General features: G+C 48.6%; 1 protein-coding gene across 2 annotated transcripts; it reads right to left on the bottom strand.

Annotated features, from left to right (window-relative positions):
- Positions 1-8,890: 8,890 nt before the first annotated feature.
- Positions 8,891-19,036, bottom strand: N4BP3 (NEDD4 binding protein 3). 2 transcript variants are annotated; one of them, XM_074292305.1, is made up of 5 exons: positions 18,566-19,036; positions 12,170-12,565; positions 11,391-11,933; positions 10,922-11,164; positions 8,891-9,938 (listed from the first exon to the last, which is right to left on the bottom strand). In XM_074292305.1, exons 2-5 carry the CDS (start codon positions 12,533-12,535, stop codon positions 9,405-9,407), a joined length of 1,686 nt encoding a protein of 561 aa, XP_074148406.1. In that variant the 5' UTR covers positions 12,536-12,565; positions 18,566-19,036; the 3' UTR covers positions 8,891-9,404. The 2 variants fall into 2 exon arrangements, with proteins under 2 accessions (XP_074148406.1, XP_074148405.1); XM_074292304.1 differs by lacking the exon at positions 18,566-19,036 and adding an exon at positions 12,697-12,815.
- Between the last annotated feature and the right edge of the window lie 6,871 nt (positions 19,037-25,907).

The raw sequence follows: 25,907 nt of genomic DNA, 5'->3' as shown, positions 1-25,907 counted from the left end.
GTTGGGGGGACTGCCCAGAGTTGGGAGATGGAGTATATGGAATGGAGGCAGCAAGGAGACTAGAGCAACAGGTCAGAGAATCAGCAAGCATTATTAAGGCCCTACTATGTGCCGAACACAATGCTAAGCAAGGGGATAAAAAAGATAGGTAAAAGTGAGCACTCTTAAAGGACACAACAGGAAGACAACTACATACATAGAAGATAAATTGGAGGTAAGCGATGAAGAAAAAGCACTAGCATGAGGGGGAATCAAGAAAATACTTCTCAAGCTGGGACTTGAAGTCAGGAAACAGATGAGGAGGGAGTGAATTTTAGGTATAAAGAGAAATCAGTGAAAGTATCTGCAGTCTAGAGGTGGGACATCAAGTAAGCCAATGTCACTGAACCATAGAATACCTGGAGGAGAAGAGTAAGAATCCTGGAAAGATGGGAAGGGATTTGAATGATATACAAAGGAATTTATATTTGATCCTGGAAGTGACAGGGAGCCACTGGAGTTTATTAAATTGAGGGATGACATGGTCAGTTTCCTCATCTGTAAAATGAATTGGAGAAAATGGCAAATCACTCCAGTATCTTTGCCAAGAAAATCCCAAGTAGGGTAAAGGAAAGTTGGACACAGTAAAAAATGATTGAACACCAACAACAATGGTCAGACCTGCATTTAAGAAAGATCAGCTTGACCACTGAGTGAAGGATAGGCTGGTGTAGGGAGAGACTTGAAGCATTGAGCTAAGTCTCAGTGAGAGTCAGCAAGTAATGACATAAATGAGGGAAAAGATTTTAAGGTGAAAAGGAGTTTGTTACCTGTGGAGCAGGTATCCCAGAGAACAGGGGGGGAGGGGCTGGTAGCTTTAGAGGTGATATCTGAATTGGGTTTTGGTGGAAGAAAGAGATTTCAAGAGAATCTGAAAAAAGGAGAGTGAAATCCAATTTAGGCAGGAGATAAGGATAGAGTTGAAGGATAATATGATGCACCTGGGTGACCTTAGATTCAGAGAAGCTCTCAATTCCAATCCTGAACTTGGATATTTATTAGCTCTGTGACATTTAACTTCTATCACCTCAGCTTATCTATTAAAAAAAATAATAGCATCTACATTAGTGTCCTTGTAAGATCATATAACACATGAAAAGTTCTTTGCAAAACTTAAGAGTGCTCTAACTATATAAATGCTTCCAATTATTATGTAAAAGAAAGCTACAGTATCTTCTATATCCTGCAAGTTTTCCCAAGGCTGTGTCCTAGACCCTCTTTTTTTCTTTCCTCACTTTCTTCTCTTTGGGATCTCGCAGCTATCTGCTCCAAGTTTTTAAAAATCTATATTTAAAATCTTCACTAACTTCCTATTGCTTCTTGAGAATAAAATGCAAACTCCTCAGTTTGTTATGACTTTGAAACAAAGACTTCACTTCTCTAGACCTTGTAATTCTCATCTGTAAAATGAGGAGATGGCAATAAGAAGCCTCTGACATCCTTTTCAACTCTAGACTTATAATGTTATTATCTTTATATTAGCCCTTCACAATCTGACTCTATTCTATCTTCCAGAAACTGTTCATTACCTCCTGATTTATACACTCTTTATTCCTGTAAAACTGGCCTATGTGTTCCTATAAATTTGACATTTCATCTCTCCTTCCATTCCTGGAAAGTATTACATAAACACTTTTCTCTCCTCTCTCCAAAAAGATAGAATATGGGATTTTGCATAAGCTGTCATAAGTAAGCCTTTTTTGGGAAGGTGCTGTGAGTTTTGATTAACTGGGGTTTATGTTGTCATAAGAAAGGGTGCATTTGTAAGTTGTGTGACTGGTACAAAATAAAAACCCCAAACAATAAAATCTTTAAAAATATTTTTAAAGGAACATGGGAACTATAGAGTTGTCCAGGAAGCACATAGAATATACGAAAAGGAATAGCATGAGATAAGTTTCAGCAGCTAGGGAGTAGCATATCCTGCAGGGCGTTGAATGCCAGGATGAAAGGTATCAGGATGGGATTCCAAGGAAGGCTTGAAAGTGTACCTCAGAATTTGTAGGCACTCCAGAGATGCCTGGATGCCTCCCTCCCTCCCTGACTCCCCCACACTTCCTCATGGGGTGGGCAGTACATGTGCGCCTAACAGAGCAAATCTGGGGGCAGTGTTCTTTCTTCACCAGGATGCAAGCAGTGGAAGACTGAGAAAGTGAATGATAATTTTCTCCCACTCAGAGTCTGTCTCTCCCGTGGAGTCGTTCACTCACTGGCTGGCTCAGGGCTGAGTGGGTGCTGTGGAGCAAGGACTACGGAGGTAGAGGCCTAGGCCTCACAGCCCAATCAGTATTTTAGATACCTAAAGCTGAGGGCACAGGAATCCAGGTCTTCCTTTCATCCCAGGAATCAGAGATTTATTCTGAAACAATGCAATAAATACCTGAGGTATATCTGTCAACATCTGGAGAGCTGTATGGGAGCCTGGGTGGTCCTAGGCCAGCCAAGCCAGAGCAGTACTTTGAGACCATGACTCACTGGTGGGAGTGTGTGAACCCAGAAGGTCCCAAAGCTGAAGGAATCACTACCCCAGGGGCCCAGGCCTGGAACACGATCTGGACGGATGAACAAAGATGCAGGAGGCAGACCGGAAAAGCCCGGGGAGCAATGATGACCTCATCAGCTTTTTCAAAACACCCCTTGCTCCTGTTTCTTTCTGGGGAAGGGGGAATGGTAAACTGGTCCTGCCTGACAATAGACACCCAAGAGAGATCTGGATCAGCAGCAAAACTGTGACTCCCTCAGGGCAGAAAGAGGGCCTTTTTTCTTTGTATCTCTGCTAATACCCAGGACAGGGCCTTACTTGTAGTATGTGATTAAGAAATTTAAGGCAGGAAGAAAACCTAGAGATTCATCTGGTTCTAACCTTTTATTTTCACAGGTGAGTAAACTGAGACCTAGAGAGGTAAATAAAGTACAAAAGAGGACTGGATTGGAAATCAGAGGCCTGGATCCAAATCCCAGCTCTGCCACTTACAGGGATCCTCTAGGCCCCAGTGTGCTTATCTGTGAAGGACTTCTGAGATCCTTTCAGTTCTCAGTGCTCTTATGGCAATGGCTCTAGTTTGTACATGGGGGTTTCTAGAGTGAGTGAAGGCTGTAGCAAAGTTAACTAGAAAACTAGGGAACAGCTTTACTGTGGGACTGTCTCACATGTCACCCAACCTGTCAACCTTCTGGGTTGACATTATAAGCCAGGCTAATTTAATTGGGGCCTTATTTCTGGAACAGAATGTGAATCCCCTGAGGTCAGGGACCTCAGTTTCATCTTTTATCTTTGTATTGCCAGCATCAAAGCTAGCCAATTATATACAGTAGGTACCTAATAAATGCTTGCTGAAGGATACTCTCAAATAAATCTGGAAAGACAAGATCTGATGTAAATGAAATGAACAGAATCCTAGAACAGTCTATATAATAATAGCAACGTTGTACAATGATCAATTGTGAATAACTTAGCAATTCTAAGCAATACAATGATACAAGACAATTCTGAAAAACTTATTTATGATGAAGGGTGTAGTCCATCTCCAGAGAAAGAACTGGTGAAGCCTGAATGCAGATCAAAGATACTTTTTCTTCATTTTTCTTGTTTTTTTGGGGGGGAGGGAGGATCTGTGTTTTCTTTCACAGCATAATTTACGTGGAAATATATTTTGCATGTATAATCCATATCAAATAGCTTGTCTTTTCAGCAGGGGTGGGAAAGAGAGAAGAGTAGAAAGGGAGGGAATTTGGAACTCAAAATTTGAAAACAATGTCAAAATTATTTTTACATGTAATTGAGGAAGAGCTAAAATAGTAAAAATTTTAAACTGTTAGCTACAATTGAATTGATGCCTAATCACCCAAGAATGACTAAACAAACTGTGGTACATGAATGTATTGCTATAAGAAATGATGAATGAGTATGGAGAAGCATGAGAACATTAATGGCAGAGAAAAGCAAACAGAGCCCAGAAGACTCTATACGTAATGACTACAATGTAAATACAAAGAACAACAGCCACAAAACAAGAGGATGATGCAAAGTTACAAAGAACAAGCATGGCTCCTGAGACGGGAGAACACACCTCCTACCCCAAATCTTTGTGATATTTATATGAATGTCAAATTACATAATTTTTCAATTTGATTAGTTTTTCTTGTTTTTTTCTCTTCCTCTTTTTCACCCATACCTGTAAATCATTCCTCTCAAAGTACTCCTCTTATTTGGGTTAGTTTGGGACTACCAGGGCTCCCATATGGCTCTCCAGATGTTGCCAGACATGCCTCAGACTAATAATAACTAGAACATATGTATTATATACTGACTGGTACTGTGCCAAGCACTTTACAATTATTATCTTATTTGATCCTCATAAGAGTCTTGTGAGGTAGGGATTGTTTTTTCCCCATATACATTTTAGGAAACTGAGGAAAACAGAAGTTAAATGAACTGCCTGAGATCACATAGCTAGCAAGTATCTGAATTCAAATTTAAATTCATGTCTTCCTAGTTCTAGACCCAGTATTCTATCCACTATGACATTAACTGCCTCCTTTCCTTTAAAAATATTACTTATTATATGGGATGACTCTCTCTTGAAAGATGATGTCCAGGCTCTTATTTCTTATCGTGATTTTTAAATAGATCAATCATTTTTAAGTTAGCTCTCCTGAATCTATTTTCCAGGTCAATTTTTTTTCCAATGAAAGATTTCACTTTCTTCTTTTTTTTTTAAATTTTGCTTAATTGTATCTTGATTTCTCATAAAGTCATTAGCGTCCATTTGCTCAATTCTAATCTTCAAGGAGTTATTCTCCTTAGTGACCGTTTGTACCTCCTTTCCCAATTGGCCAATTTTGCTTTTTAAGGCATTCTTCTCATTAGCTTTTTGTATTTCCTTTTGCACCCTAGGATGACTATTGGGAGAAATCTTGGTAGTACAAAAATAAAAGCTAATAATAAAATGTATTTTTTAAAATTAAATTGATGCATTAACATTTAATTTAATGCAATTTAATTAAATTAAAGGAAGAGAAAGGAGATAAGACAAGAGAGGCAGTGTTGCACGGTGGACAGTGTTCTAGATTTGGAGGCAGGAAGACCTGGACTTTAATTCCTCCATCATATAGCCTAATCATGGGCAAGTCACTTAACGTCCCTAAGATTCAGCTTCTTTATCTGTAAAGCAGTAAAAGTTGGCATTAATAATAGCACTTTAAGATTTGCCAAGTACTTTACAAATATAATCTCATTTGAATTTCACAAAAACCTTTATCAGCTCCATTTTACAGCTAAGGAAACTGAGGCTGGTTAAATGACTAGCCCAGGGTCACTATGAACATAATAATAGCACCTACCTCATAAGTTTATTGTGAAAATAAAATGAGATAATATATGTACAGTGATATACAAATCTTAATGCACTACCAACAAATGAACTCTTATTATTCTATCCAGGCCCAAGGCCAAGCATTTATTCATTCAACAAACATTTATCATCTAACTTTTAAGTATAGTGCTCAGTGCTGGGAGAGATTCAAAGATAAGGCACAGTCCTTGCCCAGAGCAGACGTGCCTCCAGAAAACAGCTGGTGTTTGGGAAAGTCGGTGTTAGATGAAAGCGTCTGACGGGAGGGTTAGGAAAGGAGGATCACCTGGGAAAGTCCAGGCGCTTGGGAGAGGGGGGCAGCTCGTCTGAGGGACTGGTCTGGGACCACAACTGTCCTAAACTTGTCCATCACAACCTCTCTGGCTGGTTTGGCTTCGGGAATAGAGAGAACTGGTTTGTTGAGCATCCCACGAGCTGAGGAAGCTGCCGTTTTCTTCGGAGACACATGGTTCCTTCCGGCCCCACCCCCGACACATCTGGGCCAGGCAGGAGCTTGGTTTCTGGCGCCTCTGCCAAGTTTTGGTGCCGCCTCCCGCTGTGGGCCCTCTCCCGACTCCCCGGCACACTAATTGCTGGGTGGGGAGCCGCTGTGGGTATTCAGAAGCTGAGAAGAGGCCTGGGCCCCAGCAGAAGGGCTGAGCCTAGGAGCTTGAGCCAGCCACCACCCTGGAAAAGAAGCCAGCACTGGGCTGGCCAAGGAGTGGCGGCACCTTAGAGCTCCTCCTGCCCTGCCTTTCCCTCTGACCCTGAGCCACACGGGCCCCTACTTCAGTTCCGGCTGGACTGGCTAAAACCCCTAATATTTCTGGTGTCACGGAGACTCAAGGGTGAAAACTGGGCCAATGAACCAGGACTGACCAACAAAAGTCCCTGGGCCCTGTCAACCTCGGAGCCTTCCAGGTAGTTTCAGGAGACTCGCTGAAATCTCTGAGAAGCTCAGCGCCCACAAAACAGCCCAATGAAGCCTGGCTTCCATCTTCCAGAGAGCAGTCAGGCTACGGTTCCCAGGACCCCTGTCCCCTGCTCTACTCTCCATCCCCCAAAGCAAGGTCAGGCTGTCCTTTCACCCCAGAGGAAAGCATATGTCCAAAAGGCTGGACTCCACCCTGAGTGTGTACTCACACCCAGCTTTATACACATATGCTGGGGCCCCCCACACTTCCTTATTACATACATGCCACATTACACCCACTGACTTTCCCTTTTATATAGCCCGCTGCCACCTCCCCCTATGTGTACTCCCATTACAAAGGCCTCCCTCTTCCCCACCCTTCCCTCCCCTCCACCCCCTATATACTCTTATCCTTGTCCTTTCAACAAAGCCATCTCAACCCTCTCCACCATCTGGCCCTGGGTATCTCGCCAGGACTGGCCAAACCAAATCCTGCTGCTGTTACTGCTGGTAAAACCTAGTCTAGTTGGAAGGGAAAGAACAGGCCCAGAGGACCTCCAGGCTCATACATGTCTTCTTAACTGAATTTCCTTACAAATAGACCCAAACCCAGTTCTACAGGGCAAGGGCTGATGTCAGTCTTTTTTATCCTGCCCCAGGCACAAAAATAAAACTGGCAGATATTTACAGAGCACTTTGAGGTTTGCTAAATGCCTCATACATGAGCTCGTTGGGCCCCACCACAACTCTCTGAGATGAGTGCCACTGCTGTTACCCCCGTTTTACAGATGAGAAAAGCAAGGACCAGAGGGGTTAAATGATTTGCCTGTCACACAACTCCCAGCTGGCTAACACTGTCCAGGACATCCCGATGCCTTTCAATTGAATAGAAGCTTCTCGAAGGCAGCTGTTTTTGTTTTTTGCTTTTGTCCTTCTGTCTCAAGGCCTGGCACAGGGTAAGAGAGCTGTGATTTCCTCAGTTTAGGGAGTTTCCTTTGGAAGAACTTCAATACTACTAGAATTACACAGTCTATCTCCCAAAGGAGAGTTCCTGGGGAGTTCCCTAATTCCCTTAGACACAGATGGCAGTGGAGTGGACGGAGTCTTGGGGGCCTGGAATCAGAAAGAATGAGTTTGAATCCAGCCTCAGACACTTAGCCATGCGAACCTAGGCAAGTCACGGTTTACCTCAGTTTCCTCATTTGTAAACTAATAATAGTACCCATCTCCAAGACTGAGGTAATATTTGTAAGGCACTTTCACAAGCCTTCTGACTCTTTTCTATCTCCTTTTGCTTAGTACTTTTCCCAGAGCTCCTCTCTTAAGTCCCCAGTAAAGCTTTGGGGTTTGGAGGATTTCTCAAGAGGATTTTGGAAAGAGGGGTTTTGTTCCTCACCTAAACCAGAAAGGCAGAAGCATGGAAGCCCACCTCACCCCCACAAAGCCCAGAAAAAGTGCCTTCCTTCCTGTAACTCAATGGAGTTGGATACAGGCCTATCAGAGTAAGCAAACCCTAAATACTAGCTGTTGTTATTATAAGGGACGGGGCCAGTCTCAGTGTAAGAGGCTCTGCATTCTATCCAAGACTGGCTGTCTTGCACACAATAGGTGGGTGATAAATAATGATTGAATTGAATTGTCTGTTTGATAGGAAATGCCTTTCTGGCCCAGATAAGGGCCTAAATTCCTTCTTCCGCTAAGACAAGGTCAGAGAAGCTATTATATTAAGAAAAGATAGATGATCATGGTAGTATTGAACCTCTTGGAGCTCAGTTTCTTTATAGATACAATAGGGACAATACTCCTTCAAAGATCAAGGGAAATAATGGGTTTTCTAAAAGCTTTGCAAATCTTAATGAAAGAAAAAGTTTTTATTATGTGGGCTACAAAGATAAAAAGCAGCAGCCCCACCCCTTTGCCCTCCAGAAGGTCACCCTGGGTGGACAAGAGGACACTGTAGGAAAGTGCAGCAACAGAGCTAATGGAGAGGCCCCAAAGGTCCCAAAGATAATGACCAATGTCAAGGCTTAGAATTCTCATGAGGCTGTAGAGAAGCAGCCCACCATCATTGGGAAGGTGGAAATCAAGTCCCAATGGACATCGATTCAAGCTGGGGCCGTCCAGGTGCCCCAGGATGTATCTGGATCCTGCTAGTGTCGGGAGGGGGAAATGGGGAAATATCAGCTCCCATCAAAGAGTAGGATGACTTTGCATCTTTGCAAACTTGGTCATGGACTCCTACCTCCTTCTGCTTAGTGCTTCCCCCAGAGCCCCTCTTCTAGCTCCCTAGTAAAGTCCTCTCAATAGGATTTTGGAAGTCAGTTTTGTTCCTCCCCTAAATCTGAAAGTGGGAGAATCAATCAGTGAAGCTCAGAAGATCCCCTTCCTCCCTCTGCAAAGCCCAGGGGAAATGCCTTCCTCCCTGTAACCCGATGGAATTGGATTCAGAGAGTCCAGACCCTGACAGGAAAGGGCCCCTTGCCTGGGCCAAGTCTTTGCAAGGCTCCTTCACCTTTCCCAACCACACTCCTCTGGGATACCATTTGACAGAAGCAGGCCTCCACAAAGCAAGCAGAATCACCAGTTTAAAAAACAACAACACAACAGCATGGCTTTATTCTTTGAGGGGCAGGGCACCTCCGTCCAAGCTCCCCATGCTGGCCTGCAGGGAATCAGGGATTGACATAGGGGCTCGTGGTCTCCAGGCTCCCTCTCCTGTGCCAGCCCTTCCCCCCACCAATTTCTGTCAGGGGGGATTCTACTCTAACCCTCCCAGCCTCTTCACTGGATCTGGGATGCAGATCACGTAATCAATCCAGGGAGTCTTAGGTATTGAGACACACTTGGACAAATGATAAAGGGGGGAAGCACCCCCTGAGCTTCTGCTTCCAAGCACCAAAACGAGGGAGATGCCCACGCTGGGAGCCCTCCTCCCCGGCCTGGCCTAGCCCCACATGGAGCTTTCCCATCTATCTCTTCTCAGGGCCTATGACCCTGCGGAGGGATGGGGAGAGAGAGAAGGGGGCACGCTCCCGACTTTTCCCAAGGACTCTCCCTGTGGGGTCCTGTCACAGCCACCTACTCGGCTCCAGCACCACTCAGATTTTGGAGGACTCAAGCCTCGGGCTCCACGGCGCCTGGGGGGCTCGAAGCTCCCTCAGCTCCCTCAGCTCCTGCTCCAGCGTCTGATTGCGGTGGTACATCTCCATGTAGCTCACCTGGATCTCCCGCTGGTAACGCAGGACCCTGTTCTTCTCCTCCTGCCACGTCCTCCGCTCCTGCTCGAAGAGCAGGGCCTGCTCCCTGCCCTGCTGGCGCTCCCGCTGCAGCTCGCTCCACAGTCTCTCTGCCCCCCCACTGCCCGCCTCCCCCCGAAGTCCCTGGCTCTTGGAATCATCCGTTTCACAGCCCCCATCAGGCAGTTCCCCCGGGCCCGGCCCCTCCTGGGGGCTCTGGTGGCAGAGAGTATCCCGGAGCCGGGCCAGCTCGCTGTCCTTGGCCTCCGCCTGGGCCCGGCTGCTTCGGAGCTTGGTCTTCAGGCTGAAGATCTCTGCAAGCTTTTGGGCCAGCTCTGCTTGGGCCTCCCGCAGCTGCTGCTTCAAGAGCGAGATTTCTGAAGTTTTCTGGCCCACCTAGGAGAAAGGGAGAAGCGTTGGGGAAGGTGGGTCAGAATGGAAGGAGCAGGGGAGGGAGAGGTCTCTAGCGCTCCGTCTGACTTGGAACTGGAGGGGCCTTCCTTTCTGTGGGCCTCAGGCCCATCCAGCTCTCTCAGGATTGTTATGGATAATGATTTATAAACTGCCCCAGAAGTGGGAACTGCTCTTTCTCTGCACCTTTTGTAGGTATGTGTTTATCTTCAGGGAACTACTCCGCCCCTTTTCCCTCCACCCCAGGTCCACAGCTCCCTCAGCCCAGCTCCTTCCTCCCCGTAAGATATTTAGGGTGAAGAGTCAGATCAGCAGGAATTAAAAGTTGAAAGGAACCATAAAGATCACCTTGGACATTTCCCCAATTTTTCAGATACCACACCCATTGGTTTTCAGTTAATCTTCTTGTACCCCCAAGATAATGTACAAAGAAGCAGATTCAGGATTTCCTCATGCATATATACAGAAGAAATAAAATATATTGATTTCAATGGGATAATATAGCAATTTACCCAATATTCCCCACGTCCCCTCGACAAACTTCTTGCACCATCCTGAGGCATCTATAGACATACAGACCAAGATGGGAATTCTGGCTCTAATCCACCCCCTTCCTTTTCAGAGAAGAAATGGAGGCTGAGCAAAAAGGGACAGCTCATAGGCTAAGCGAGTTAGAGCTAAAGGAAACAGGCCACCAAATCAAAGACCACAGATTCAGGGCTGTGAAAGATCTCTTAGGCCATTCAGTCCAGCCCCCCACTTTCCAGATGAGGAAACTGAGGCTCAGAAGCCTGCATAATTTGTCCAAAGATACACAGGTAATAGGGAAAAGCTGGGTTTGAACTCGTCATCTGACTTAGACTTGCTATTCTTTCCTCAGAGCAAAGCCAGATCTTGTAGCAGAAGGTTTCCCAGTCCTTCAGCCCTGGGTCAGGGGCCGCTCTGGGCTGGATCCAGCTCCCCCTCACCTCCCACTTGGCCTCCTCCTCCAGACTAGGACTGGTGCGGTCCGGAGAGTGTGGGGGCTCCTTGGCCAGGCCCTGGAGAGCATTGAGCTCCTTCCGCAGCCTCCGCTGCTCCTGCTGAGCCATGAAGAGCTGCAGCTGGAGGCTCCGTTCGTTCCGTTCAGCCTTCTGGGCTATCTCCTGCAGCTTCTCGTCATAGAGACGCTTCAGCTCGGCCAGCCACAGCTGCTGCCTGTCCTCCAGCTCCTAGGAGAGAGCAGGACCTCAGGGGAGACTGACCAGACACACTAACCTCCCTCCCTGTTGAGGGCAGGTTCTTCCAGAAATCCCCAAATATCCCAGGGAACAAGATGGGGGGAGGAGTGGGGGAGGAACAGATGGAGAGAAGAAAGAACATAAGGAGAGGGCCCGGATGGCAGAGAGATAGAGGAGGGCAGATTGTGGGGGTGATGTTGGGGAGACCAGCCCTCACCTGTGCAAACGGACCGGGACCATCATCGTCACTGAGGCCTCTCTTCAGCTCCGATAGACCCCCAAGCCCAGGCTGGCCCTGCCGCAGGGCCATCGAGTCCTGGGCCATCTGAGCAGCGTAGGTGAAGTCGTAGGGGGGTGGGGGCTCAGGCAGGCAGCTCAGAGCCGCCAAAGGCCCCATCTCACCAGCAGTCACCAGAGCCTGCTCTTTAGGGCTTCGGGCAGCTCGATCCAGGGAGCCCCCAAGGTGGTTGACGTGTCCCATAGAGGCACTGAAGGGGCCAGGGCCACCGCTGCCACCGCTGGAGGAGTCAGACAGGCCAGGGTCGGGCCCACCTTCATCCAGACTGAGGGCCTGTAGCAGCTGGGCCCGAGCCCGGCTGGCCTGGGGACCAGGGCTCAGGGGCGGGTTGCACACAAGTGTATGGAGGCTTCCATTGCTCTTCCACAGCTTCTGGCCCTTGTGGGCTGCCAGGCTCTGCATGGACAGGAAGCTCTTCCCTGTACCTACCGTTGGTTTGAAGACTGAGGGGCGGATGCGGCACTAGATGGAGAAAGAAAGGGGAAAGGGTACGTGAGGCTTCCCCTGCCCAATCTCAGAGGTTCCCACCCAGCTGCTTGGAGGGGACACCCCCAGAGGGAGAGCCTCCTGTTTCCCTGCCAAAGCATCATGCCCTGAGCTCCCCTCCCTATTGGTGAAATTTCCCAAACCACAGCAGAGAAGCCCCCTTTTCCCGCTCTCATCGCAGACTCAGCAGGGCCCGGTTGTTGTACCCTCACCTTGTCAAAGCGGCCCCGCTCAGGCAGGGAGGTCTTGGTGAAGTCGGCCCCCCGGGGGTGCTCCCGGTAGTAGAGTCCAGAGTAGTTGCTGTGATGGTCATCATCCCCCTGCCGGTGAGACCCCCCTGACGGCCAGCGTTTGTTGGTCTTGGAGTCCTTCTTGGCCAGGTGAAGGTAGCTGAGGAGCTCTCGCTGACTCAAACCTTTCCGCAGGAGTCCATCGGGCTGGCGCGAGTTTCGGGCACTACCCAGGGCAGCCCGCAGCTCCTCGGGGGAAAAGTCCTGTCTCTCCAGCAGGCTACCCACGCTGCCCATGGTGTGGAGGACAGTGTCACTGGATCTCGGAGGTCTCTGGACTGTTGCCATGAAGCTTCAGCAAGGCTGAAAGGGCCGGCTCTGGGAAGATCAACGGCAGGCTCAGGAGGGTGTTTCCCCCCACATCTCCCATAGGTACAGACCCCTTTACTGTAAAAACCATAGAACCCCAGTGCCATTCTTAGCCCTATTCCCAAGAAGGTCCGACCTACCTGGCTTACAATACCACATTTCAGAAAATAGCTCCATCCAGCAGCTAATGCTAGTGGGGGCCTCCACCCACTCTCTTTTTCTCGCACTTCTTCCCAGTACCAGGGGTCTCAGAGCAGGGTCTCAAGTCTTGGTGATGCAGATTCCCTCCTCTCCCAAATCCAGATCTTCACCAGTGGGAGATGAGGGGGAGGCCTTTGGCCATGGCTAACCATTCCCTCTAGCAAGCGTGTCCTGAGCTAGCACAAACAAGACTCCTGGGCCTGTGCTCCTTCCCCCCCTCACATATTCTAGATTGCATCTCCTCTGACAGACTCAAGGAGGGATGGGGAAAAGGTGCTGCCCTAAGAACCTATGACTAGGTTAAGGCTTTCCACACACACACACAGGAGAGGTCCAAACACACAGTGGGGTAGGTGTGAGTGTGGCAGTGAGCTCTCTCTGAGCTCCTTGCAGACCTTCCCTCTCTTTTCTTCTCCTTCTGGGACCCAGTTGAACCTGGGCAGAAGGGCTTGCCAAAGAAGGAAGTAGAGCAACAGAAACAGTCCAAGGGAAACCCCAAGGGAAGCACAGGGAAAGGGCTAGGACCCTGGGTTCCACAGCTGGAGAGACACAAACAGGAAGGGCCTGGAGAGAGGAAGGATGGAGCCGGACAATGGGCAGTGGCATCCGGAGCAGGTGTGTATGTGTTGGGGGAGGAGGAGACTGCTTGCTTACTCTTGCTACCTTCACAAGAAAACAGAGTCCTAAGCAACTCAGACCTTCAGACCCACTTACCCTGAGGCAGAAGGGGATGCACCTGGGAGCTTAGTCCCTTATGGACTTCCGGATCTCCCCCTTCCTCCCTATCCCCCCCAGACAAAGCCAGCTCCCCCACTCCCTATCCCACCCCAGGCTCCATTCTCCAGAACCATTTCCAGCTTTTGTGTTTTTGTAAGACAAAGTATGTGTGTGGAGAGCTAGGAGTCAATGAGCTCCCACCCCCAAGTCAAGGACTTGAAAGACTGGGGGGGGGAGGGTACAAACTTTGAGGAAAGATTCCTATTTGATTTTCCTCCCACCCAAGGGACTTCCCCCACCCCTCTTTTTCCAGTGTTCCATAAAAACAAAAACAACCAGAAATCTTGGTGGGGATGGGGATTGAGGGGGCGGGAAAGAAGTTTCCCCCTCAATCTCCCCCTCTGTTTTCTGAGCCTTCCCATTTGATTCTCAGGCTTCTCAGTGTGGGCGGAATTTTTGGAGACCCTGCCATGCCAAGGTTGGAGGTACTGCTGTATGAAACAAAGTACTTCCTGTAAACAGAACAAGAACCTAGGAGTCCTCTCTCCTGGTTTGGGTCACAGCAACTAAAGCTAGAAGGGATCTTGGAAATCACCTTCTTTGAACCTCTAATTCTAAAGAAAAAGAAACAACAGAGAGAGAAGGTAACTTGCAGGTTCACACAGCAGAGAGCCAAGAGATTTGAGTCCAAGTTCTGAGTCCAAATCAGCGCTTTCCTCCGACTCCTTTTTCATTCAGTCCAACAAGCATTTCTTAATTAGAAGCCGACTGTGTTAGCCACCGTGTTCTCCTTGGAGGCGACTCTCCCCGTCGGAAGTGCACACATGCACACACAGGCACCCACACGGGCCAGCCCCGCCTCCTGGGCCGTGATGACCGGGGCATCATTCACCCAGCCACCCTCAGGCACATTCCTGCCCCTGCCAGTACAACCAACAAGGGTGCCCAGGATGTTGCGGGTGGGGAGAAGCTTGAACTGGAGAGTGGGGCTGAAGGGAGGGACAGAGAGAGGGTGAGGCAGAGCCTGGGGAAGCCCCATGTGACTCTGTTCAAAGGCACGCCAAGAGCCAAGAATCAAAGAATTCTTCATTTCCGTTCTCTACTGTACTCTCAGGAGCCTTGACCTTTTCTGTGCCTTTGTTTCCCTTCCAACAAGCACAGGATCACAGATCATGGGTTCATAGAAGTAGGGCTGGAAAGGACTTTAGTGGTCATTAAGCCTAATTAAGGTAATTAAGTCACTCTCCTTTTATAGGTAAACTGAGGCACAGAAAAATCAAGTGGCTTGCCCACTCAGCTAGCAGGGTTCTGAGACAGGATTTGAATTCAGCTTTTCCTGACTCCCAAGTCCAAGATCCTATCCACTTTTGTTTCCCATTCAGAGCTGGACAACATCAGAGGGAAAGGGGACAGTTTGTCATCCTTTGGAACGCTGGCCTCTACTAAAGGCCATTTTCTTTGTTCTGTCATCCAACGAAAAGAGAAGCACTGCGCTGATATTCCTCCTCACCTTGAATTTCTAGGGAGAGATTATTGTGGAGGGGGGAAGATAAAAAGGGAAAACACATAATCTTGATTCTAATTCTGACACCCAGACTGTTTTTTCTGGGTCGGGGTCTCTATTCAGGAGTCTCAGAGCTTGGAAGCAAGAGGTAGAACAAGGAGTGGGGGGAGTAGGGAGGTGGGGAGGGTGGGAAGGGTCCTTTGGCTGAAGCCATATGCATACCCAGAGTAACATGAGTGTACATTCATACACAGAAAGACAGACAGACAAACAACACACACACACACACACACACACATGCCCCCTGGGGCTAGAACCAGAAGAAAACAGGCTCTCCTAACACCTAGGACTTGGGTCTGCTATAGTATACTCCCTAATGAACAGAGCTGAAAGGAAACTCAGAGACCATTTATCCCATCCCTTCATTTTAAAGAGAAGCTCATTAAAAGCTAGAGATGCTAAGTGACAAGGTCATACAGGTAGCCCAAGTGGCAGAGCTGGATTAAGGTCTCGGGTCCTCTAACTGCAGCTCCAACCCCCACTTCACTGAACCAGGAATTCTGTAAAGATTTGGAGATCTGAACTGAGCTGGGCTGGAGATGGGGAGAGCCAGCCTCAGGACCATTCTCTACTCTAGTCTTTCCTAGCGCCCCCATTGGGCCTGCTCAGGAAGTGGTCAAGGTTTGGGGGCTGGCCCTGGGACAGAAGGAACTCCAAGGAATGCCTAGCTCTCGGGCCGATTTAATCCCTCCATTTAAAGGGATTTCATATCCTCAGCCCCTCCCCCAAGGCTTCAGCTGCTTTTTGAGGTCCACCTTCCACCCCCTAAACCTCCCCCCCTTCCCTCCACATTCCAGGCTGTTGCCTAGACACATTACAGCTAAGAACTAGGGTAGGGCAGGAAGGGGAATAACCTGGGATTAACCACTCAGGGGGGCAGGGAGGGAAGAAGGGAAGAATGGAGCTTCCTGACCAGCTCCTGGGATGAGGATGAGTAAACTGGAGCCTTGGAGGTGAATCAAGGCCTCCTCATGGTTCCCACAGGCAGCCAGAGAGGGCTTCTTTTGGGTACGGCAAATCTAATCTCCCTCCTCTATCCAACCCAGACTAGAGACTCCCCTTCATTCCCTTTATTACTGAGGCTGAATCCACTCTAGTCCTTAGTTTCCTCTTCTGCAAAGGGAAAAGACTTAATGTTCTCCAGGATTTTTTCCAGCTCTGACATGCTATCATTATATGGATTCTGTACAGGACAGGTCCCTCAGAGAGGTAGACACAATATCAAAGCCCCACAAGGCTACCTCCATGCCCCCTGCTAGCATCTTCTTATGGGCTGAGTTATCAGATAAAAGCTGACTGACAGAACACACTCACTGGGTGGGGGGGAGTGGATGTCTACTCCAAGGGCTTCCAAACTGGAAGTCATAGGCAGCTCTTGACCATCACAGACCAGTCAGTTAGTCTTCTCACCCCTCTGCAATTCCTGGCTAGGTTTGGCTTAGCAGGGAGACCAAGTTGGGCTGGGGGATGGGTTAGGAGGGGGCAAGCTCCTTAACAACTGGGGGTCTCAGCCAGGGAAGGGCCCCACCACCTGCTAGAGAGATTGTTTTTGCAGCAGCAGTTTTGGCCTGAAGGCCTGAGGGTGACGCTGAGAGGAGAAACTGGGAATGTAACTCCCCAGAGGAATGGGGTTGGGCAGGGGCCCAGAAAGTCACTGTGGCTCCAGATGAGAGGCTGGGGCTTCAGAGGGGGCAGCGCCCCTTCAAAGAGACACTGATCTCAAAAGCCAGCTGCCTGATCTCCCTCATACTACAGCCCCACGTCAGACTTTGAAGCTGAGGAAATAGGAGCCCTTTTTAGTCAAGATGGGGATGAAAGCAAAGAGAGGAGAAACTCTAGTATTCTGGGGGCTTGAGGCGCCCTTTAGATACAGAGAATGCGAATCTTGGTCTCCCTGGAGAAGGGTGAAAGGACGGCTGATTAAATAACAAGATCCCTTCCAAGATGCTTCTATGGATCACAGAAAAGCTAGACAGAGATTCCAGGGCCTGGGCTGCCTATGGGCTTTTTGTATTCTTTAGGCACCCAGCCAAAGTCTTCTGAACTCGAGAAAAGATGATGCATTTTATCCATTTCTCAGCCAGGAAAGGCTGAGTCCCAGGAGGGAAATGGAAAAATGTCCTGGAAGGATTCTAGTCCTTAGGGTCTTTAGCTGCAGAATGGGGAGGGGGGAGGAAGGGAACTCCCAGACTTCTAATTCTACCTTCTACCTGCCCCATAACTCGGGACTTTAATTTTCCCCATTTGAGCAAAGGGGTCGATACAGTTTCTGGCTCTGAGAGCTCTAGCTGGGGTCCTGTAGTGGGCAGAGCCCACATCCCACTCTGACCCTGAAAGTCCAAATGCCTCCCTCCCGGGGAGAGTCACAGGCAAAAGCAGAAAGCCTCGACCGTGAAATCCTGGACTCCCTGCGGGAAGGGGAAACAGCTTTCGGAAGGAATAACACACACACACATACGTGTGCTCCTTATGCATGTGCGCATAGATGGGTGTGCATGACCAGTCAGGAGTATGTGGGGGTGCACACGTGTGGCCCCGCACTAGTACATGCTCCTGGAAATTTCTCCTCCTTCCGGCCTCCACCCCCTCTCGGACAGCCAGAAGGAAGGGGTGGCTCAGCAGGCAAGTCCAGTCCCCAGCGGGTAACCTCGCCAAGCGGCCAGCCCCAAGAGGCAGGGGAGGGAACTGTCCCCACCCATGTCTGCGCCTGTCGAGGAGGCGCCCGGCCCAGGCAAGCCCTCCCCACACTGGAAGCCGCCGGCCCCTGGGCCAGGCCGCCCGTCCCAGCCCACCCAGTCTGACGTTCCTGCCCAGGTGCCGGTGAAGGTGACCCTCCCGGAACCAGGGCTGGGTCAGCCAGCTCTCCACGGGGCTCTCAGCACTCTGCCTGGTGGGGGAGCTCCTTCCCACTCGGGGCTGAGGAGAGGAGGGGGAGAGGTCCGGAGCAGCAAAGGCGCCCCTCAGAGCTCTCCGGGATGCAAACAGACTTGGCCAAGTGCAAGGCGGACGAGACGCCCGCCCCGAACCCCCGGCCCGCCTTCCCGGGGCAGCCGCCGCCTCGGAGCGGACCGGCGAGAGCTCTCCCCGCCCCTCCCACCTTCCGTGGTCCCCGGACTGAGAGGGCCGGAATCGCGGAGGGGAGGCAGGGGCGCCGGCCACGGCTGGCGGGCCGGATGGAGTCCTCTCCCCGTCCGAGTACGGCGGGGACGGGGCGGGAGCGGGCTGCAGAGGAGGACCCCAACCGAGGCTGAAGCCCGGGCTCCCAAACCCCTTTCCGCAGCAACGCGCCGGCGTCTCGGACCGAGCCACTGAAAACCCTCGATAAGCAAGAATTCTGAAAGGGCACTTGGAGATTTCCTAACCCAGCCCCCTTCCCCGCCAGCCCCGTTTTACATGAGAAGGGGCTGCTTGCCCAAGGTCCCAGGGGCTCTTCCTGAGGGGTCCCGGGGCCAAGGCGAGGTACGCCGCTGCGTACGGCGCCCCCCAACCCTGCCCCACAGCGCAGAAGCGCAGCCGGACACACTCACCATATTGGCGCCGGCTCTCGTTCCTCGCCAGCCCGCCGGATCCGGGCTCTGGGACCGGGCTCCGGTGCCCAGCTCCCCGATCGCTCAGCAGCCTCTCCCCCTCCGAGATTCGAACCCTCCTGCCTCCAGGCTCCCGGCTCTAGACGGCACTGAAAGCCCGGCCACCGGCTCTGCCGCAGGGACGCAGGGAAAACGCGGTCAGGTTCAGGAACCGGAGCCAGAACCGGCGATTCAAGTAGTTCGTTCTGCACCCAGAGGCAGAGGGAAAACCCGGCCTGGCTCAGCCCCAGAATTTGAGACCTGGACCGGTCCCAGAACCGGCAGGCAGCCAGCCCAGAAAAGCGAGAATGGAGGAACCGAAGTCCGGCAGCACCCCCGCCCTTCTCGTCCGGAAAGTGTGGGCCAAGGCACCCCCGCCTCCCGCTCTCCGGGCTGAGGCGGGCTCCTGGCACCATCTCCCTCGCCCCTCCTTGGGGATGCTCCAGCTCCGGAGCCGGCCCCGCCCCGTCCCGCCGCCCCTCGGCGCGCCCCGGGCACACCCTCCTTCCGAGCCAGCTGCGGGAGGCGGGAGGGGCGGAGCCGAGCTCGGGAGCTGGGACTCTCCTGTGGTCCGCGGCTCCCGGCAGAAGCGGCGGTCAAAAGTAAAGTACTTCTTCGCCGGCCCCTCATTTCTTCCGGCCTCTTCCGCCCAGGAGCGCTGCACATAAAACAAGCACAATTTTCTTTGAGATTCCTACGGGCGAACGCCCATCCGCGCACATGCACGCGCCGATGTTTACCTGGATGTGTGCTTGGCATCTGCTGGTCCGGGAGGCCGCAGCAGCCCGTCGGGCATCTGCCCGTCCTGCGCCGGTGCCGGCCTGGGCGAGGAGTTCCGCGGGCAAATGCCCTCAGCAGCGCAGACTCCGGGCCTCCTCCCGGAGAGCCGGGCCGCTCACCGAGCACCGGCCACAGAAGGAGTTTGAGCCCAAGTTCTCCTCTCGGGCAGCTCGTCTAATCCACTTGACATTTTAATAGTAGTTTAAGGATCCCAATTGCTGTCCGACATTGTTAGGTAGCCAGGGCTAATAATCTTCTCCCCATTCCAGAAATGGAAAAAAAAAAAAAGTAATGTTAGGAAGGGGCCGGGTTATAAAAGCCAGAAGGGATTGTATATTTAACTTGAAGGTAACAGATTGCTGCAGAGTTTCATAGGATCCTCAGGCCCGCACAGCCTCAGTTTGTCCCACTGAGGGGAGAATGGGACGATCCGAGAGGCGAGATGATGAGACCTGTCAGATGACTGTTTCAGTATTCCAGGTGACGAGGACCTGTTCTAGGGTGCCGACGGGAGAGGAGGAAACCAGAGCCGCGGTGAAGATAAAAATGAAAATAGGGACCGACCAGGGAAGAAAAGCATGAATTCAGTTTTGGACGTGTTGACTTCGAGATGTCTGTGGGACATCCAATTTGAGGTGATCAATGATAGAAGTCAAGAAAGAGGTTAAGGCCGGATAAGAGGCCCTGGACAACTGAAGGCCAGCAGCACCATCACCCTTCTTGTGGGAAAGCTGTGGACCAGGGCGTTCTCCCACCTGCCAGTCTCTGAGCTCTAGATCCGAGAAGGGGCTTAGTAGCTTTAGAATCCAAGTCTCCATAGAGGCCGGGCAGTGTGCTTTACAAATACTGCCTCCTGGGATCTTTGTAACCCAGCAAGATCGGCCTCTGGAGCTCTCCCCACAGAAATGGGGATATCAAGGAAACTGAGGCAAACAGAGGTTAAGTCACTTGCCCAAAGTCACAGAAATACTAAGTAACTACAACCAGACTTTAACTCAATGCCAGCACTCTGTGCAATCCATCACCTGTCTCCAGTGTGGCAGAGATTTTTGTGTGACGGCGGACACATGGGCACATTTGTAGGCAGGGAGAGACTGGAGATTAGTGAGAAGCTGAGAGAACATCTCCTGAAGAAGAGCAGATGAAGTAGGATTAAGAATATTTATAGAAGTATTTGCCTTGACAAGGAGAAAGGCCACCTCTTTATGTGAAACAGGTGAAAGAGGAGAGAGTAGAGAAAGATATTCGAGCGATGTAAGATGAGGAGGAGGGAAGAAAATACATGGCACAGTCCTCAGCTGAGATGGTCGTGGGAGGGAGGCTTAGGAAGGGATAAAAGAGATCGGCCACTGCGGTGAATGGGAGAACGATCTGATTAGGGAGGATTGCATCGCCCAACGAGGGGCCAGATTATGTAATATTTGTAGTTTTTTTAGTTAACGTGATTTCATACTTTTCTCCAGTTTTGTTCAGCAGGACATGAAAAGGAAGTGCGTGGTTTGAGTAACCCTAGGTTGGGATTTGGCAAGGCTTTATTAATGAAAGGATAAAGAAAGGGACAAGTTCAGAGAATGGTGTAGAGTTGAACCAGTTCACCGTCGTGAAGATAGAGAAGGAATAAGAATATAGCAAGTGCAGGAGTAATGGCCTGGGAAATACCTAAGGAATGGGAGGATTGGGAATCACAGTGAGAATGAAGAATAGAGTTAGAGATTATAAGGAAGAAGAAAATGTAAAATAATAAAAAAATAAAAGCAGCCCAATATAGTGTGGGGGATCAGAGGCAGTACATGAACTTGGCTTTGAAAATTGGAGATGGAAAACATTCCAAGTAGAATGAATAATATAAGCAAGGGCTTATATTCAGGCTTTGCCCTTGGCCCTGACATCCAAGGGTAGCATGATTTCCACCCTCTTCATGGTGGAAATACATATCAACCATTCATACACATTTATATTCATATATATATTCATACATATCAACCATTCAACTAGCTCCAGGTGGCTGCCTCCCAAGGTCCCATATTGGTTACTGTCTTCTCTCAGGACTGACTTTCGACTGCAGCGGATTGATGCTACCGGGTCTAGGGAGCTATGCCATATGGGTAGCGTGGAAAAAAGCCTTCCTCTCCTCTAAAGTAAACTGAAGGAAAGCTAGCATCAAACACTGTGGCCCACGTAAGTACTCAAGAAATATTTGTCAAGGATTGATAAGAGTTGATAGGTTTCCTGTCAAACAAATACTCTTCTTCTTCTTCCACTGTATAATGTCAGTGGAGAAGGAAGCTCCAGCTCAGAGTGAGGGGCTGCAGAAAATTATTCTAATTAGAACCTTGCAGTAAACTGAGGTCCTCTGTCCTGGGCAGGCCCCAAGCACCAGAGTTAGCAAATTCCAGCCTCGGAGGAATCCCCTTCCCCCCCATCCCTGTGATTCAGAATCACTCTCTGCCGAGAGAAAAACTCCTCCTTCTGCTCCTCCTCCCCCCAGTCTTGTCCTTAACTCTCCCCAGGCCTGATTCTCCCTGCCCCACCCTTCCACTGAGGCCTCTGGGACCTTCCTTATTGGTGACAAACTCACAGTCACCTTTGTTTTCTTCCTTGATTTGTCTTCTGTTGCTCATTGAAACAACAAGATTTCCCTTGAAGATACCTTATCTCTTGGCATCCTCTCCAAGAAGGATTGCTCCTTCTCTCACAAGCCCCCTGAGAATCAAGACCATAAGGAAGTGTTTGCACACTTCTTTGTACAAGAAGTCTCTCCAGTCTCTTCAGAGCTTCTTTCTGTCCCATCACTCAGCATCACCTCTCACTGGACATTTCATTCCAGTCCGTCCAGATCCTTGCTGATGTCCTCAGGGGATCTCCAGGTCAATCTCCTTCCTCCTCATTAAGTTTATTCTTTTTCACCCTAACCCTGCCCTCTCTAAACACTTTGACTTCTCAGTTCCATCCATAATTTTTTCAGATCCTTTCACCTGTGTCTTCACTCTGCCATGACCATAAATATGAATGCTCATACCTTGGACAATTTCCTCTGCCTTCCTCCTCTTCAATCATCCTTCTTACCCAAAGTTGTCTCTTCCAACTTATGGGTCCTATGCTCAGATAATGGAGAGTGATGAGGTTTGGCTGAATGTTTGGGTATATACATCATGTGAAGGGGAATGGTGGAAAATGAGGTTGGAAAGGAAATTGTTTTCCTATTGTGGAAGCGCATTTGAATGACAGGGTATGGACTTTGGATTTTATCCTGTAGGCAATGAGAGAATTCAAAAGAAGGTGAACAGAAGATGACAAGAGCCAATGTGTACCATATTCTTTTTCTTTTTTGGATCTGATTTATGATTTCATGGATAAAAGCAACTCATTTTACCAAGGCAGCTGGCTCTGCAACTTATAAAGCTATAGCCTTATAAAGCTACTTGAAGGCACTAAGAGGTTCATGAGGTTTATAGATTTAGAACTGAAAGGAACCTTAGAAAATATCGAGTCCAGTCTCCCATTTCACAGATGGGAAACTGAGGCCTAAGGTCTTACCTAGGGTCACAGAACCAGCAATTATTAGATCAGGGTCATTTCTCCATCCCAGAAACCATGATGCCTCTCACATAACAGGTGCTGAATAAAAGCTTGTTGAATTGGATAGAATCGCTTAAATTGTGCTTTTTGAAGATGAACCCAGCAAAGATTAGATTAGATTAGAGATTAGATTGTGAGATTAGATTAGAAGGGATTAGAAAGGAAGAGGCTAAAGGCAGGGAAACTGGTTAAGACAGTGTTGCAACAGTCTAGGCAAGAGGTCATGGGAACCTGTACTAGGTGATCAGCAAAGCAATAGAAAGGAGGGAATAGCTAGAATAGACATTTCAAAGGCTGACTTGATAGAAGGGTAGTAAATTTGGAGTCACCACCAACAATTAGCATTACTATCTGCATGACTTTGAATAAGTCACTTCAACTGTTTGAACCTCAGTTTCCCCAATCTTACAATGGGAGAGCTGGTCTAGCTAATCTCTAAGGCTCCCTTAAAGGAACAGCTACGTGATACGGAATAGAGAGCACTGGGCCTGATGTCAGGAAAGACTGAATTCAAAACTAGCCCCAGATACTCAATAGCTGTGTAATCCTGGGCAGGTCACTTGACCTCTGGCTGTCTCAGTTACCTCAACTGTAATATGGGAATAATAATAGCCCCAACCTCCCAGGGGAGCTGTAAGAATCAAATGAGGTAATATTTGCAAAGCAGTAATACATCACCTGGAACTTTATAAATAGTTATTTCCTTCTTTGCCTCTTTCCTTGCTAAAAATTATTAGATTTTTTTTTGAAAGAATTGAATTGACAGGACTCTTAATTGCATGAATGTGGTGGTGGGGTGGAATGGAGAGAAGCCAGAAAGGGCTCCAGGTAGGGACTATAGATATAGCATCCTGAAGAAAGGAAGGATCTATCAGATTCTCTATCAGAGAATGGAGGATATTAGACAGAGAGAAATACTCTAGAGTTTAGGGCTGGTGGCAAAGGGGAAAAAAACTGGGCAAATATCATAACATTCCCCCTCCTTAGGTCATATTGTGCTCTGGAAAGGTGGGTTAGAGGCTTGTGCAGTAATGGAGATTTCATCAGCACCTGGGACAGCAACTCAACTCTGAGTCCCCAATTTGGGGGTAAGAGAGGGAACACTGAAGCCTTGAGAGAGGTCAAAGATTACTTAAGGTCTCACCAGAATGCTCTATGTATAGATTCATTTGTTTTTGCATCTTTTTTGTTGTTGTTGTTGTTGTTGTTCTTGTCTCTGTCATTATCTTTATCTTAAAGGTTTCTAGGACTTAGAACTAGAAGAGACCCTAGAGATCATTGAATCTATGCACTTCATTTTGTAGATGAAGACAATGATATATTGAAATGTAAAGAAACTTGCCCAAAGTCACACAAGAAACAGTGGCTGGTTTGAATCGAGGATCTTTGATTCCAGATTCAGTCAATGTTTCTGAACTCTTCCTGAATCAGTTAATTCATGCCAAAAACAAAAGTTTGAGGAATACTATTGGGTAAGCCTTGCTATGATCAGTCGAGGGCCTCGAAGACCCTCATAGGCCAGTTTTAATCCCAGGGTGATGTTCTGAAAATCCCTTGTTTGGAGGGTCCTCTCAGCCCTAATATTCTAAAAAACAAGGGAAAAAGCATAGAGACCTTGACCTCCATTTTATAGAAGAGAAAGAAAGTAAGGCTCAGAGAAGAAAAGCATTGGGCTAAGTAATTTGGCAGGCCAGAGCCAGGGGAAGAAATGCACTCCAGGACCTTCTATCTCCTGGCTCAGTGCTTTGTCTACTCCCACTATGGATCACTCTCTATGTCTCAGGGAGAGCTCTTACCTCCTTGGGTAAGAGAGTCCAGGAGAGCCAAAATACAGGCTGCCAACTGACAGCAAAGATGAGGAAGAGAACACTGTGGGAAAGCTACACCTACTGGCACTAGAAACCATCAGAAGCATTCTCCCTATAAATCAAGCCAAGACTTTCCCATCCAAATATTATGTTTGTCCAGACTATGGAAAGATGGTAGAAATGGAAGGGAAATGGTGGTATCCATTCACCCTGCCTGGACCTACTTTTGTTTTCTGTGGAAGAAATTTGTAGACACAAAAGTTTTCTGATTTACTCTGCCATATTCCCCAAATCCTTTCAAGTCCAGTGTTCTTAGCTGAGTTTTCATCAAGCTTGTGAACAGCTCACTGACTTTTAGAGAACTTTTTATAAAAGAACATGGCTAGCTATGTGTAAGGAGTGGTAGGAGGGAAGGGGACACAATATCACTCCAGTATTCTCTTCAGTACTCCCATCCTCATCATCCCACCCACTACTAATATTCTTCTGGCCTTACAAACAGTAGCAGGTATCTCTCAGAGAATTCAGAAACCATCTTGCCCAATAAGTCTTGGGAAAGGGAAAGGGAAACCTTTGATTTTTGACAAACCAGTCCCTTGTCTTTATGAACTGGCTCATGTATTTTAAAAATTTTATTAAAGCTTTTTATTTACAAAACATATGCATGGGTAATTTTTCAACATTGATCCTTACAACCTGTTCCAGGTTTTTCCTCCATCCCCTAGATGGCAGGTAGTCCAATACATATTAAATATGTTAAATCCAATATATGTATACATATTTATACAGTTATCTTGTTGCACAAGAAAAATTGGATCAAGAAGGAAGAAAACTAAAAAAGAAAACAAAATGCAAACAAACATCAACAGAAAGAGTAAAAATGTTATGTTGTGGTCCACACTCAGTTCCCACAGTTCTATCTGGGTGTACATAGCTCTCTTCGTCACTGAACAATTGGAACTGATTTGAATCATCTCTTTGTTGAAGAGAGCCATGTCCATCAGAACTGGTCATTGTATAGTCTTGTTGCCATGTATAATAATCTCCTGGTTCTGCTCATTTCACTCAGTATCAGTTCATGTAAGTCTCTCCAGGCCTTTCTGAAATCATCCTGCTGGTCATTTCTTACAGAGCAA

Source organism: Sminthopsis crassicaudata, chromosome 2 (assembly GCF_048593235.1).
Source record: "Sminthopsis crassicaudata isolate SCR6 chromosome 2, ASM4859323v1, whole genome shotgun sequence".
NCBI classification, from domain to species: Eukaryota; Metazoa; Chordata; class Mammalia; order Dasyuromorphia; family Dasyuridae; genus Sminthopsis; species Sminthopsis crassicaudata.
Note: the sequence above shows the minus strand (reverse complement) of the source record. Positions and strands in the feature narration are given on the sequence as shown.